The sequence below is a fragment of the Copadichromis virginalis genome, linkage group LG20, assembly GCF_057382275.1.
Source record: "Copadichromis virginalis isolate Kocher_CV1m ecotype Utaka linkage group LG20, C_Virginalis_male_GT1.1, whole genome shotgun sequence".
Taxonomy (NCBI): Eukaryota; Metazoa; Chordata; class Actinopteri; order Cichliformes; family Cichlidae; genus Copadichromis; species Copadichromis virginalis.
This window is the reverse complement of record NC_140637.1, coordinates 25675382-25692098: the sequence shown is the minus strand read 5'-3', so window position 1 is coordinate 25692098 and position 16717 is coordinate 25675382. Positions and strand designations below refer to the sequence as shown.

The 16717-nt window shown below is 39.9% G+C and overlaps 1 protein-coding gene across 1 annotated transcript; it reads left to right on the top strand.

Moving 5' to 3' along the window:
* Nucleotides 1-1942: 1942 nt before the first annotated feature.
* On the top strand, nt 1943-10895 carry LOC146684909 (uncharacterized). The gene is made up of 4 exons (XM_085444105.1): nt 1943-2164; nt 3839-3983; nt 8263-8441; nt 9694-10895. The coding sequence occupies exons 1-4, from the start codon at nt 1943-1945 to the stop codon at nt 9880-9882; spliced, it is 735 nt and encodes a 244-aa protein (XP_085300231.1). The 3' UTR covers nt 9883-10895.
* Nucleotides 10896-16717: the final 5822 nt, after the last annotated feature.

Genomic DNA, 16717 nt, shown 5'->3' with positions numbered 1-16717 from the left:
TTTAAAGAAGCATCTCACCACACCAAAGGGTCACAGTTTATGCTGTAACCAGGGTTGGAATCAGAAGAGTTCAGAATATTGAAACTGAAGGAAAGTTTAAAAAAAAAAGTGAGGTTTGTTGTATTAGTGTGAGTTATTGGATTATCCCAGAAAGTTGATTCTGTTCATCTGGACGTTCTCATTAGGAGAAATGTTTCCTCATCATCAGCTGACTGCAGGTTTCCAACCATATAAACAGGACATCTGCACACTGACTGAAACTAACAACACTGATTAACAGTGGACTGTGAGGTCAGTTTCATGATCATTAATATGGAAATTGATCAAAGCCAACTGAACAATGTCCATGAGTACCATTCACAGAGAGTTGTGGAATGGCTGCAATCACAGCATTGTAAGATGGTGACAGATGTACCCTTAGACCCCCTCCTCCATTCAGAGATTGTTTTTCCTTTTCGCGCTCAAACCAGCGCTCCTCCCTGTCCAGGATGTGTACATCCTCATTATTGAAAGAGTGTCCACTGGCCTGTAAGTGTAAATAGACTGCAGAGCCCTGGCCTGACGAGGTACAGTCAGGTCCATAAATATTGGGACATCGACACAATTCTAACATTTTTGGCTCTATACACCACCACAATGGATTGCAAATGAAACAAACAAGACGTGCTTTAACTGCAGACTGTCAACTTTTATTTGAGGGTATTTACATCCAAATCAGGTGAACGGTGTAGGAATTACAACAGATTGCAAATGTGCCTCCCACTTTTTAAGTGTATGTAAATACTCTGACTAAAAACTGACGGTTCTATATCACTAATGTCACCAATTTTGCTGGCATGAAGCCAAATGGTTTAATGTTCTTAGTGATGGCTCAGAAATCAACCACAAACAGGGACGCGCGTCGCTATAAGACAAATTATGTGACCCATACAGCTGCCGTGTCATACACACGGACGTGGATGCAGTCGTTGTTTGTACAGCGATCAGGGCTCAAATTGTGTTTGTCGGGAACTCCTTTGCATCGGAGCTGTTTGTGAGGTTATCACCCAGCACACAATGATCTCCACCCTTCACACACACCAGCACTCCCACTGTCACGAGCGCTTATATTTCCCAAACACTTTCACTTTGATTTCACGTGTTTCATTTATACGTCTTTGCAAAACCTATTTTTGAAGTCTGCATTTGACACACTGTATTAATCAGTCATATGAATTTGTTATAATCAAATTAATATACACCTCTCGTTCATTCAGTTAGCACTTATATAAACAGGACCGCTCATCAGTCAGGATAAATGAGCGATGTTCAGGATGCTTGCAATAATTTTACATCCAGCAGATGTCGCTATTAAGCAGCACATCCACACAGTCGACAGAAGGGAAACGTTGGGAAACATCACTATTAGAACCTAAACATTTACTCCTCGCTCCATGATGGGTAATTCATTTTTTTGAAAAAAAATTAAAAATCTCCACCACCACGGCTGCGCTATGAATCCTGGGATAGGGTGGACCACGAAGGATTCATCCAACCTGTCCTTCACACCTGGGAAAAGGAGGCCACATTTGGAGGAACCTTCAAACTGGGACAGCCTTCGTTGCCTCGCTGTGATGTAATCGGCCTTCAAGGATGCGGCCCCTGACCTGGGACACTGTATATGCCAAGAACCGGCACTGGTACAGAGGCTAGGGGGCCTAAACGAGAAAACCAACAGGAATAGGTTATATTTTTATTTATAATATAAATGGAATGCAGTATAATATCACTGCCGAATGAATTCTTTGATCTCAATAAGGGGAATCAAACTTAGAAAATACAAAATATGTATGCACATATTTTACTGTACAAAAATGGCATGAACAGAAAGAGAGTTATGTTTACAGCTCAGTTTCCACTCCTTGGTGTGTTGCAGTTGATTTCACCCTGAGCATGTTTCATCATGTTTGTCATTCTAACAGACGTCCTCTCAGGACAACAGAACCAAGTCATCTGCTACATTTTCAAGCAGAAATGGTTCTGTGAGGATAGGAGGGAGGCAACCGCCCTGACGCAGTCCTCCCCTCCTGCTGCCTTTTATAAGACCGCAGGTCTCCCAAAGCTGGTCTACACAGAAAGGATGTGCTCCTTGTGCTGTCTCCGTGCCAGACCACAGACACTCCAGGTAGGGCTTCTTTTAGATGGGACAGAAAAGAAACATACTGTATGTAGGTGGTGTTTTAAACATTGTTGCTTGTCATTATTTTCTTTTGTTTTTATTTATTTTTTTATTTTTACAAAGAAAAAAAGTTGATCTTTCTAAACTAAATGTTGAAGCCTGCAGAAGCACTACATTCCAGGCATCCGTTATTAGCTAGTTATTAATTTCCTGAGTCTTAGTTAAATTTAAGTAGTAAAATAAGTGAGAAGTAAAAGTAAATGGGGAGCTATCTTTCCAAGGCCACTGGTCATATTTCCTAACGCTCCCTTAACAATAGAGACAATAGTATAACCTGTCATTTAATTCTGCAGTCTACTCTCAACAATATCAGAAGCTATGTGTTGGTTACTGAAGGTTATCTATCTGTACTGTACAGAATGTCTACGCTGACGTTGTGATTATATCAGATATCATAGTGTTCCCACTTATTTGTTTTGTTGTCTTTGTTTAGTTAAATTAATCCAGTGGCCAGATTCAAACTGACAGTTTGGGTAGTGTGATTGGAAGGATGTTTGTTGTTTCAGTTCAACTATGGCCTAAAACAGCCCAAATGTTTCACTATTAATAAAATATTTAAGGATATCACTTTATTGTACCACAAAAATACCATTAATACATCATTCTGTTGTAAAAGATCATAAATAAATGTACAGCTGTAAGTATTTGGACAATTGTACATTTTTTGTAGTTTTGCCTGTGTACACTGCCACAGTGGATTTAAAATGAAATAATCAAGATGTGGCTGAAGTACTGCTGCTTTAATTCAACAGGTTTAACCCATTAATGCATTTTCATACATACTGCCCATTTCCAGAGAGTCAAAAGTAACAGGGCAAACTAACATCATTTAGACTATAATGATAGTTCTTAATACTTGAATTAAAATCATTTGCAGTCAATGACTGCTTCAGCAGAGGCATTTTTCCTTTGAGACGAACTGCTGGACCTTTACTGCAGCTGCCATCAGTTGCTGCTTGTGTGTGGGTCTGTTTGCCTCTTCATTAACTGAAAAGCCAGCAGCCATCCATGCCAGTGGCACAAAGATGCCTCCACTACGATTGTGTGCTGTCCCTCTTTGTTGCCAATATTTAATTTAGAAAGATGTTTGTGCTATGCAGGCTGTATTTAAATTCATGAAACCATGTCTTGTTTACAGACTTGGGTGATGGTTTGTCTTGAGTTTGAGTTCTTGCCTTGACCAGTGTGAAGTCGTTCTGCAGTCACCTGCTTATGATGTCTTCTGTGGTTTTTTGGGGCATTTTGGTGTTACTAAGCTGCACAGTGCGTTTTTGCTTGATGAGGTTCAAAAGTCACTCATGCAATGTCAACAGATTGTTGAATATCCATCATTATACTTTCAGTCTAACGATGTCTTCCTTTATTTGCATTGAGATTTCTTTGGACCTAATATTGAAACTTGTGCTGGATGGTTATTCAAAGGCAACATTCAGAATCAATTCCAGATCTTTTATCTGCTTAATTTGTCAGAAACTATTGATGGAACAGGCCTCGCCTTCATGTCAGTCAGTTTCATTTACTTTTTTAACATTTGGAGTGTCAAAAACAGAGGAATATGTATAAAAATGGCAGCATTTCCTTAACACCTTTCTCGTATTGTGGTTTTCTTCTTGTCTTCAGGTGCTGTGTGTGCAGATCTGCATGTTTTACTCCAGCATTTGTCTGGTAAGCTGGCCACTGTGCGCAGAGACAGCTAAAGTCCGATGTGGCTCTGACCTGCTCAGTGACCTCATGTTTGTCTGTGGGGACCGTGGAATCTATTTACGTGAGTCTGCCTCAAGTACAAGCTGTGGCTTTATGTACTGTGAGTTTGATGCATCAAGCAGCAGGATGGGCCCACATTATTCAACTTACTTTAGTCATTAGTCAAGCTGAGGAGTAGCAGCTTAACTTTTTTTTTTTTAACTAAAAGCTCCAGGTGTAAATCTGTAACGATGCACGGACACAAGTGCGCCAATGTGCTTAGTTTCCTTTTTTGAAGTTTTTTCACCTGTTTGTTCATTCATGTTTTGAAAGCTGCTAAGATGAGATACTAAATTAAACAACAAATTACCAATATTTTGAATGGTGCCACTATAACTACAGATTTATTATATGTATTAAAGGTTTGATAATAGCTAAACACACTGTTATTCTCCCTATAATCAGGATTTAAAACTAAATGCGATTAAACTTTAATTACTTCCACTGCACAGTACTCGTACCAATGCAGTTACCCACTGGACTTTTCACCTGGTTACCTTTGCTCTCTTCTAACCAAGGCAACCCTCTGCATCTGCTATCAGGCTGGTGGCAGTGCATCAAAATAGCAGCATACTCACCAGGACACTGTGCTTCTGTGTGATAGTCTTATTGTTAAAACAGTGTTATCTGAGAGCAATAAAAAGGTACAGAGAGGGAGCAGAAGCAGCTGCAGATATGCTCTTTCAGAAGCACTGTGTTCTTTGGCCTATATCGTGATTGTGCTAAATACTTTTGCATGTTTCATGTTTTGTTTATGCCAAAAACAGCGCGATAAATGTTCACAATGCCAGTACTAAACATGACTACATCTTGAACGTAATGTTTACCATATTCACCAAGCTAGAGACAGTCAAAGGGCTCTTGAAGAAAAGAAACATTAGAAGTAAACACTGAAAGAGGTTTTAAATCAGCCGTGTGAAGATAAATAGTATCAATTATTATTTTGTCTTTTCAGGATAATGTGCTGCTTATCATTAATCCATTCACATACACGCTAATGCTGACGAACGCGGCAGTGCTCAGGCATGTTATGATTGAACTGTTCCTAATTGTACACTGATAATGTACAAAGGACAAAATATTCTACTTCTACATTTCATATCTATCTATCTATCTATCTTTCTATCTATCTATGTATATATATATATATATATATATATATATATATATATATATATATATATATATATATATATATATATATATATATATATATATTATATATATATTTTTTATATATATATTTTTTGTTTTTGTTTTTAGTGACATAACATTATAAACCATTTAAACAGAGTCAGTGTAATAGGTCGAGTCATTTGGGTCAGTTCTTCGCTTATATTTATTGATTTTGATTTAGAGCTTAAAAAAATGAAAAGCTGTAAATAATAATGGTTTAAAAATATTATCATTCACATTAAACAGTGTCACTGCTACTAAACAGACTGACATGAAATCATCTGTAGATTTCATGTCTGTGCTCCAGAGGATGAATCCTGATGATTTTAAATGCACTTCTTAAATGGCATCTGTAAAACACCAGGAAGGAATTAATCAGAGCATAAGTCATTTAAACTTCTAGGATGTTGATGTGGTCAGTCAGGTAGCAGAGGGTTTTTTATTGGTTTCAGCTGCTTTGGTGTTAATGAAATTAACAAAAGGTGCTCAAAGGTGCAGCAATAAGACAAGTCCCCAAACACAAATGGTTTCCGGTCACTGACATTTTTCCTCCTCATCTATTCTGACTGTTCAAATTCAAATTCAAATTCAAATTTTATTTGTCACACTCACACACACACAACCATACGCAGTATGACATGGGGGTGAAATGCTTGTAGCTGTACAATGCCCGACCATTAAATGACAGAAGAAAAGTTTTACAATATTTACAATTTACAGTTTACTACAAAAATTTACAAATTAACTTAGGAATTTACAGTAAAGAATGTGCAAATAGCAGAAGAGATTATAAAGATAAGGATTATAAATTATAGGAATTATAGGATTATAGGAAATGTGTGGTGGTGCGTGTGGTGACGTGTGTGAGAGTCCAGTCTTATAGTGACGTGTTTGGGAGAGTCCAGTCCTACACCTGGTTCAGGGCCCGAATAGCCTGGGGGAAGAAGCTCCTCCTCATTCTCTCTGTTTTGGCCTTAAGGGAGCGGAAGCGCTTCCCAGACCTCAACAGTGAGAAGAGTCCATTGTTGGGATGGGAGAGGTCCATCATAATCTTCCTAGCTTTGGACTTGCACCGCTTGGTGTAGATGGACAGCAGGTCAGGGAGCTCTGATTGAATGATGCGTTCTGCCGAGCGCACCACCCTTTGCAGATCTCGTCTGTCCTGCTTGGTGCTGTTCCCAAACCAGGTGCAGATGTTTGACGTCAGGATGCTCTCAATGGTGCAGGAGTAGAAGTTCTTGAGCACCTTCAGTGGCAGATGGAAGTCTCTAAGTCTTCTGAGGAAGAAGAGACGCTGACGGGCTTTCTTAACCAGGGTGTTGATGTGACAGGACCATGACAGGTCCTGAGTGATGTGGACACCCAGGTATCGGAAACTGTCCACTCTCTCCACTGGCGTGCCACTGATGATGAGGGGTTTGTAATTCCTCGCCTGCTTTGTAGTGAAGTCCACGATCAGCTCCTTAGTCTTGCTGATGTTTAGGAGGAGGTTATTCTCCTGGCACCAGGTCTCCAGGTTCCTAATCTCCTCCAGGTAGGCCGTCTCGATGTTGTCGGAGATCAGGCCCACAACAGCAGTGTTGTCAGCAAACTTGACAATGGAGGTGGTGTCGGATGTGGCTACACAGTCATAAGTGTACAGTGAGTACAGCAGGGGGCTTAAAACACAGCCCTGAGGCACTCCAGTGCTGAGTGAGATGGAGGGGGAGACTTGTTTTCCTACCCTCACTGATTGGGGTCTGTCTGTGAGGAAGTTGAGGATCCACTGACACAGTGATGAGCTGAGTCCTAGATCCGTCAACTTGGTGAAAAGCTTAGAGGGAATGGTATTGTTATACCTTTGGCTAGGTCAATGTCACCACTGGTAGCGTGAGGTAATACCTGGCACCAACAGATTTAACAATTTACTCTAGCAGAGCTGGACAGGGGTACAGAATGGTCTTTAAACCATTTGCAGGACTGGTATCAGCTCCTTCGTGCAAGCAGGAATAGAAAGAGCACTGTCAGAGCTCTACAAAGAGCAGGCCAACAGGCCACTGGTAAGTGACAAAACGGATTTAATGGGCCTGAGAGCCACCATCCTCTAGTGGGCCCTGTGCTCACAGCTGGGTACCCCTGGGGTTGGCCATAGAATACCAGAATTGTATTTTTCACAGATGAGAGCAGGTTCACCCTGTGCACATGTGACAGATGTGAAAGGGTCTGGAGAAGCTGTGGAGAATGCTGCCTGCATCATCGTTCCACATGACTGGTTTAGTAGTGGGTCAGTGATGGTCTGGGAAAGCATGGGAGGGCCACACAGACCTCTACAGCTTAGGCAACAACACTCTTGACTGTCAGCTCTTATGCTGGTGCAGTGGGACCTAGCTTCCCCGTGTGGTGAGAGTATACATATAGTTGCTAGAGGATGAAGCACCTGACCTAAATCCGATAGTACCAATTTGAGTTGCTACAATGAAATTTCGGCTAAATGAACTAGCCCGCCATATATTTTTCACTTTGGTTTTTGGGATGTCTTTGAATTCAATGCATCTTTTTGTTCCCAACACATCATGGCCTGTATCTGTATAGCACTTGGCTTAGTCCCCAAGGACCCCAAAGCGCTTTACGCCCCTACGATCGCCCATTAATATCAGTATAGATGATTAACATGACTTTTGTCCTGTTGAGAATGTGTCCTGAGGTGTTTTCAGAGTTGGGTAGTGCATTATGTTAAAATAAAAATAATAAATGGACTCGTTCTTATGTAGAAAAGTGTTTATCCATTTAACACACACACAGACATTTAAACCCAAATGAACACATCAGGAACAAGTCGGGGTTCAGCATCTTGCCCAGGGATACTTTGGCACACAGACTGCAGCAGCCAGGGATCAAACCACCAACCTAACGATTAGCAGATACGCTCTACCTCCTGCGCCGCAGCCACGACAGTTCAACAATGACTAAACTGTCCGAGCACATTTCTTTTCTGCAGAGGAGGAAGTTGTTATGGCCACATAAGGGGACACAGTAAATCTTAAGCACTCACTGTACTCTGTAAAGGAGATTTTGTTTGACTGTAAAGCTATTGATAGTTAAAGGAAAGAGAAGAACGTAGTGTGTGACACGTCTCTCTTCTGCAGGTAAAGGCTTGTGGTCTGGTTATGGCACTCGGTCCAGAGGGAAGGGGATAGTGGATCTGTGTTGCCTGTCATCAGGTTGTGAACTTCATCACCTTGAGATGTACTGTGCTAAACCAAGGAGCCAACAGACCACATATTCTCCATCCACAACAGTACATGCCACTACACAGCCAAATTTGGTAAGATCTCTGTTGTTTAAATAAGTTTATATACCTTGTATCCATCCATTGTCTTCACCTTATCCACTTCAGAAGAACAGGGAGAAGGTGGGAGCTTATCTCATGGCTAAACATGAGGATACAACCCAAAGGCCAGATACAGAGAGGGAACCTATCATGTGTCCTTCACACGTACAGTCGGTTTAGAACGACCACTTAGCCTAACCGCCATGTGTGTTCAGACTGTGGGAGGAAGCCAGAACATCTGCAGTGCATTTGATCCAGGACCTTCTTGCTGTGAAGTGATAGTGCTGACTCTGCACCACTGTGCTGTTTAAGTTCACACTTGGCCTTGACATTATCAGAGGATTGATTATACTGGATCAAAGAGAAAAAAGCTGGGCCTTACCCTTAACTGTCTCATTGTATAAAATACAGTGAAGCGTGTGTCCTCAGTCATTCCTGACCTTTACCAAATTAGGTCACATTAGATCCCAAAGAACATTTGTAAACCAACTGTGGAGTCTTCTCTCAGTGATCTGTGGTAGTACTGCAAGCATGTGATCCACAACTATTTCCATTTTTGATTAAATATCTAAAGATGGTGAAAAAAATATGTTTATTTCAGAGCTGTGAAAAACACTTCCCTTCTTTTTCATATAAGTGTGTTTTGTATAAGAATGCAGGAATATGTCCATATACCTACTGAATGTTGGACAGACTCAATATTACCATTTAATAAATATATCAACACTAAGCCAGAAAATCAGGATTGGGAGTTGTATTTGTTTTATTGTGTTGTTTTCCTCTAACACACCTGTCACTGTTAAAGACATGCCTAACAAGTAAATCCAGACATGGTTTCAACTGGCCACAGACAAAAAAGTTTCATTTTATTGAATCCAAAACCACAAAAGCCACAAAGAAAAAGTCAGCATACACTTTAGCAGAAAGTTTCACTGTCATGAAAGAGGAAAACAACCAGTTGGCACTACAGCCACTAAAGACTTATAAATGGTAAATGGCCTGTATTTGTATAGCGCTTTATGAGCTTTGGCCTTATGAGATGAATATTTATATTCCTGGATTTGTAATTCTGCAATAGTATTGCCAAGCCGGGGAAATTCTCTGGTACTGTGGTGATCCAGCACAATTTGTGTGAAGCAACAGAATATCAGCAACAGTGACCACATAACACAAACTAACAGCTGTATTGGAGGCCTTAAGCTCCTCATTGTTTAATGAACTCTTTATTCTTATCTGTGTCTTGCAGTTCCAAGAAGTATTTCAGAAAAAACTTTTACAGTACCTGGGACCTCCGAGCAGTCCGAAGAGGGAAGCATACAGAAGGAATTGGCGGCATTCGCTTCGGCACAAAGTCAAAGTTTCACGGTCACTCAGGAGGATGACTGCATATGAAACAACAAGTCAGCCGACTGCAGTCAATAAGAGCGCACTTTAAAGAATTATGGGTTTACAGTCCGGAGTTTGAAGTTAATATTTATACTCACAGAAGTCCTGTGGTATAAAAACAATCAAACAGTGTATGTGTTTGAGTATGTGCAGCGACCCAGACCTCTTATATGTTCATAGATAAAAGGTCACCTCAGAAACTTTAGAAATGTAATCAGACAGCAAACTTCCAGTAACACAGCAATCCATGTATGGTTAAGGACAGTGTTTGGTTAACCCCTAGCCCCTTCATGGAGAATATTTGGTTGTTTGTTACACCGATTTAAAAAAAGAAAAAAGTTGATTTAGATTAAAACAAAAGTTAGCTCTAACCTCAGACAGGCCACCAGTAATTTGATGAATAAGTAATGTTCAGGAAGAAGTTACTCCTTTATGTACTTATCATTATAGGCCTTCATATATCTTCACGTTAATGTGATCTGTGCAGCTAATGGAAATAACATTTGTGGGGAGAGAAACACAAATTTACAAGAAACAAATAACAGAAACAGAAGTGATCTACTCATAAATGCACAAAAATCTTAGATTTTTTTATATCTATTTTGAGATGTTACCTCATCCTAGAGCACCATAAATGCTTTTTCTTCTTTACATACAGTAGACCTAATTCTCCCACATCTGCTCTAACCCATGAAAACATCTTCAGCTGCCCGATTCTTCACTATTCTTCTGTCTGTGCTCGTCTCTTGGTGTGGTGTCTGTTAAGAAACATGTCAGCCACTATACCGTAGTTAATAGTTCTTATAAGATTTTTTATGCACTCATCATCAGAATCCGAACACTTTGTTATATACACCACCTTCTGTGGAGTCATTTGTAGTTCACACTTATTTCGATGGCACTTGACACTCTTGACTAGCTTTAATATTTGTTTGGGTAAAAGACAAATTTTATCCACTGTGTGTGTTTATTGTTTATGAACATATGTTGTGTAAATGTCTTTAAATGCATTCATTATTTATTTCACAATGAGCACGTAACTATAATAAATATTAAGCCTTATTCATCTTTGGTGCTCTGTTATGTTTTACATTGTTTGGCTGTAAAAGTGATTTCAGGTGTGACAGCAGAGTATTTTCAAATCTCACGACATTTTACGTTCATATAATTCTAATCAGAACTTGACACAACCTCCAGTTTCAGAGTGATCTTAAGCTGCTGGCTCATTTTACTTTGACATAGCTACAGTTATCACCAAAAGCCTTGAAGGTCATCTCAGGCCTCGGTGGATAAATAAAGAGCTGCAAGTCTTACTGATAGATTTGTGATTAAACAAAGTGTGCTTTCTTTGAGGCCAAGCTGAAGTTATAACCAGGTGTTCTATCTGCACAGGAGTGTCAGGAGCTAGAACTCTTAAGAGTGCCTCCTGCTGTATCCGGAAGAGTGCAGAACCCTCAACTACACATGCCGTAATACTCCCACCACCATTTATGATAGTTGATGTTTGTCCTTCAGATTAGGAGCCATTTCCTTTCCTTGACAATACTCATCTCCCCAGTATTTTGGTATGAGTTATCCTTGGTTTCATCTCTCTCCAGAGGCTCTTTTAGATGTTTTCTTCTACTCTGGCTTTCCTCAAACTGAGTATAATCAGCGGTTTGCACCTTGTTGTCAGCATTCATTAAACCTCTCTTCATTGTAGACAATGATATGCCTGCTACCATCAGAGTGTTGACAGGTTATTTTTTCTCAACCAAGGAACGATTTTTGTAATAGTGCACATTTCAGGGCTTCACTTTTATTCAGTATGATTCCATTCAAATTCTTAATATCTCTAATCCCCACCAACATGGAACTTTAGAGTAAAGACACCACGATACTGGGAGAACCAGGGAGAACCAGGCTTTGAAAAGCCACAAGTGAAAAAAAAAAACCAGTCCCCATCAGCCTAAACCTGTTGTAGCTTGGCCAATAGTAGTGTAGTCAAAGTCACTTGATCCAGCCCCTACTATGAGGTTTGAGTGTTGTCACATTGCCATTCAGTTTGTGGGTTACAAACAGAAAATGATACATGTATTCTTCTCATGCGTTATTGGACTGGATTATTTCAACAAACTGATGACATTTTGCCCATTAATTATTTGTATCCTCCTGTAACTTTACTGTATAAAGGGCTAAGACATCCAAAGTTTCAGGAGTCATTATAAGTCATTATAAGAAGTGTCGTGATTTGGAGAGCCCAGTGCGTGCTCCTGACACAGGGGAACCACATGCTGTCGAGGATACCTACCTTGGCACGACACGGGAAACAAGTCAAACAAACGTCACAATAAAAGCATGCTATAAAACTGTAAGAATAAAACACTTAACATTATTTAAAGATATTTTATCATCACATGTGTGTAATATGCTTAAATTTAAATACTCCCCATTTACATGATACAAACTTTAATTATGGAGTTCCACAGGGTTCAGTGCTAGGACCAATTCTGTTTACATTATACATGCTTCCCTTGGGCAGCATCATTAGAAGACATAGCATACATTTTTACTGCTGTGCAGATGACACCCAGCTCTATCCATGAAGCCAGATAACACACACCAATTAGTTAAACTGCAGGAATGTCTTAAAGACATAAAGACCTGGATGGCCGCTAACTTTCTGCTTGTAAATTCAGTTCAAACTGAGGCTATTGTAGTTAGCCGTACAAACTTTAGAAACATGGTGTCTAAATAGATTCTTACTCTGATGGCATTACCCTGGCCTCCAGTAACGCTGGGAATGCAGAAACCAAATCGAGGAGGTCTGTCCATCCCTCTTTATACACTTACACCCTCTTATTGTGTCCCCCTTATAAGACACAACAAAAGAAATCCCTCCCCCATATAAGGAGTTGTTTAAACAGATGAACTAGTGGTGGTGAACGTGCATATGGTAAATGGACTGGTTCTTATATAGCGCTTTTCTACTCTCAAAGCACTTTACAGAACTTGTGCATTCACCCATTCGCACAAGCACATTTTCTTAGTGCTTTCTAACTAACATTCAAACTCCGCATCGCAGCGCAATTTGGGGTTTTTGGCATGCAGACTAGGGGAAGCCAGCCACCCCAATATGCATATGACAGGTGTGTGTGTGCTGTGTTTAGCTGGTTAATCATATGTGGTATGGCACAACGGACTTACAGAATTCAACTACTGCATAACTGTTCTAGCACGTTTTCATCAATCTCTAAAATTAGAAACATCTAGTCTGTGATGTGAGTGATGTTAAAAAACTAGTTCATGCATTTATTGCTTCTAGGCTGGACTACTGTAATTTATTATTATTAGAATGTCCTAAAAACTCACTGCAAAGCATTCAGTTAATCCAAAATGCTGCAGCAAGAGTCCTGACAGGGACTAGAAAGAGATATTTCTCTGATATTGGCTTCTGTTCATTGGCTTCCTGTTAAATTTAAAATCCTTTCTTCCATTGTAAAGTCTTGAATAATCAGGCTCCATCTTATCTTAAAGACCTTATAGCAGCAACTGCAGGCTTACTTGTTGTTCATATGAAATTTAAATAGATTGGTTGGGAGAGCCTTTGGCTTTCAGGTCCCTCCTCTATGGAACCAGCTCCCAGTTTAAGAGACAGACATCCTCTCTACTTTCAAAATTAGGCTTCAAACTTTCCTTTTTCATAAAGTGTATAGTTAGGGCTGGATCAGGTGACCTGAATTAATTATTATTAATCTCTGGGTCTCTTCTACAGTTTGTCTTTTATTCTATCTTCCTCCCATCATCCCCAACAAGTCCCGACAGAAGGCTGCACTTCTAGAACCTCCCTTCTGGATTCCCGCCCTTTGTTAATACTACCCGAGCGTTGAATTAACCATGTTAGTGAAACCAGCTTGTCACGTAGAAATTCTGATCCTGTTAGTGTTGGCCAAATGAAACTTTCTTTAGCACTGAAAGGTTTATTACTTGAAGTTTCTTAACGCAGTCCTCTTTGGTGCCATCTGGTTACCAAAAATATGAAGTGCAGAGTTTGACTCTGCAACTTGAAACGAACTGCTTGGTTATGATTATTCACTCTGCAGAGCTGAACTGACAGCTTCTGTTTAATGTCATGTGGCAGTTTTGTGTGATATCGGGCTACAGTTGTGGTGCTTTGAACATGGGTTTTTTTTGTGTAAAATGTTATATCTATTTGCTTGATACGTCATTTACGTGAATAAACTTTCCTTGTTTAAACATGGTGTGGTCTCTCTTTATTTGTGATAGTCATAGATTAAAAACAAACATTGTAAATAATAATGTACAACACACTCTTATCCTATAATCTGGGACTCTCCACCATTAACTCTGAAGACGCTTCTCAGATGAAACGTCTTCAAGAAACTTAAACAGGTCAGCCCTGAGAACCTACACGGACAACAAACTCTTACAATAGGTTGGGCGTATGCTTGCTTTTGTAATTAACCAGTGGACATACACCAATATATAATATATTATTTAGTGTATTTCTTGTGTATGTTTTTGACCTGGGGCTGGAGCTGTTGGTTCACTGCTGGCTCCATGTCTTTTTATGTCACACACTGGTTCACTCTCTCTCACACATAAAAAATAAACTACAAATCCTGCAAACACTTCAGTCCCTTAGAAACCATTGAATCAGGTATTGAAACAGTGACGAACCGAATGAAGCTTCAGACGTCACTGATCACTTGACTCTAGCCAGACAAACAAAGCCTCAACACAGTGCCTCCAAAGCACCACGCTAAAGCTTCAGCTTCAAACGGCCCATCATCCTGTTTTTCTCAGTCCCTGCAACCTACTTGTTTTCTCCTCTGCCTAGAAGTCCTGGTGTTTTTCCTAAAAGAGCATTATCCCAGAGAGAATCTGTGGAGGAAATATCTGGTCCTGCACCAACTGGACCATCACTAAGCTGCCTTAGTTTATGATGAATAAACCCATGTTTGAGTCAGCCTGCACATTGTTGCCAGGGGTTGTTTGATTGTTGGGGCTTTCTCTCTATTATTGTAGGGTCTTTACAATATAAAGGGCCTTGAGGCGACCGCTGTTGTGATTTGGCACTATGTGAATAAAACTGACTTCAGTATTTATTTCATTTATGTATTATAACACATTTGGGTTAAGCACACAGCTATTCCTTTATGTTGGTAAATGGACTGGTTCATTTTCCTGCTCTATCCGAGCACTCAAAGTGCTTTAAATGACTCGTATAATTCACTCCAACACTTACTTCTTCACAAATGCTACCAATTACACATGATGAGAGAGCAACTCCAGGGTTAGTATCCTACCCAAAGATATTTGGCAAGCCTGGAGCAGCCAGGAATCGAACCACCAACCTTCTGCCCTACTCCTGAGCTACAGCCACTCCATGTTGGACAGCTTTTGTCTTGGACTAAGCTCACCATAGACAAGTTTAATCTTGGAGGAAATTTGCTGATTGGACTATTTATTCAGCAAATTCGGCATAAATGTAGCTGTTGAATCACTCATGCATTTATTTGCTGATGTGTGCTCTCAGCTGTAACCCTGTATTTGATGCAACTGATTCAGTTTGGCACTGCCTTCTTAGAAACATGTGCGTGTGTGAGAAAAGGCTACAGTAGCAAATATTTTGCTGGAAACTTAAATAGATAATTAAACCAATTTTTTGTGGTCTTCTATTATAGAATAAATAAATAGTTAAAATTTGATTTGAATAGGTGGGTTTAAACCTCTGAGTGGATTCACTGTAGTAGAAGTAACACTCAAGACGATGTTAAAGTTTGTTCAAATGAGTCACAATGGATCTGGGACAGGCTCCAGCCCCCCGTGTCTCCCCAGAAGGGTAAGTGGAAGAGAGTGGATGGATTTAGTTACCATGGTCAGTGCTTCAGTGAACTTGCTGACCTGCAGATGGTGCAGAACAAACATCTTCAAACATTTTGATCATTTACAGGTTTGACAGTTTTTTGTGTGCTTGGCTCATGGAAACTGTTCCAAACACAGTCTGATACAAACAGTAGTAGAAGTAAAGTAAAATAGTATTATTTATTAAACAATTCAACAACTATATCAATATTTGTAGTATCTAATAATAAATAAACCTCGGTTATGCAACATTTAGCTTGAAAATGTATCATGGTATGTGCTGGAGTGGCTATAGTTTCTAATTCTGTCAGTGCTCACAATCTATTAAATATTGTTAAATTCAGAGAACTGTATTGTTACTACAGCAGGTGCTAGCAAGTACGCTTCTTTTTTCAGATAGGAGTGTGTTTGTGACCTTTTGACATCATAACACAGTAACAGTTGTTCACAGTCGGCCTGATAAGACATGGAGGGAGCGCATTCTCCTTGTAACCTGCGTCACTGACAGATAACGATATTCGGTCCCATCTCTTCCCAGGCCGCCTGTTTGATTTGATTCTCATGGTCATGAGGGAGCTGTTTTTGTGAGTGGAAGACGATTTATTTGTGACATTTTACACAGTGGACATGTGTGTGACCAACAGACATCTCACACATCTGCAGCAGTAAGAAGTGGTCACAGAAACATTGCTATACTTCAGTGGTTCTTAACCTTGTTGGAGGTACCGAACCCCACCAGTTTCATATGCGCAGCACTGAACCCCTCTTTAGTGAAAAATAAAATATGTTTTTCAAATTCAAGACATAGATATGTTTTTTACTGGTGCACAAAATGAGCCGTGCCAAGATCGACTCACCAAACCCCTAGGGTTCAATCGAACCCAGGTTAAGAACCACTGCTATACTTGAAGAGCACAATAAAAGTTTTTTTCAGTGTTTCACTGAGCAAAATATTTTTAAAGGGTTTCAGATTTCTCTCTCTCTCTCTCTCTGGCTACATTTATTTATTCAAAATA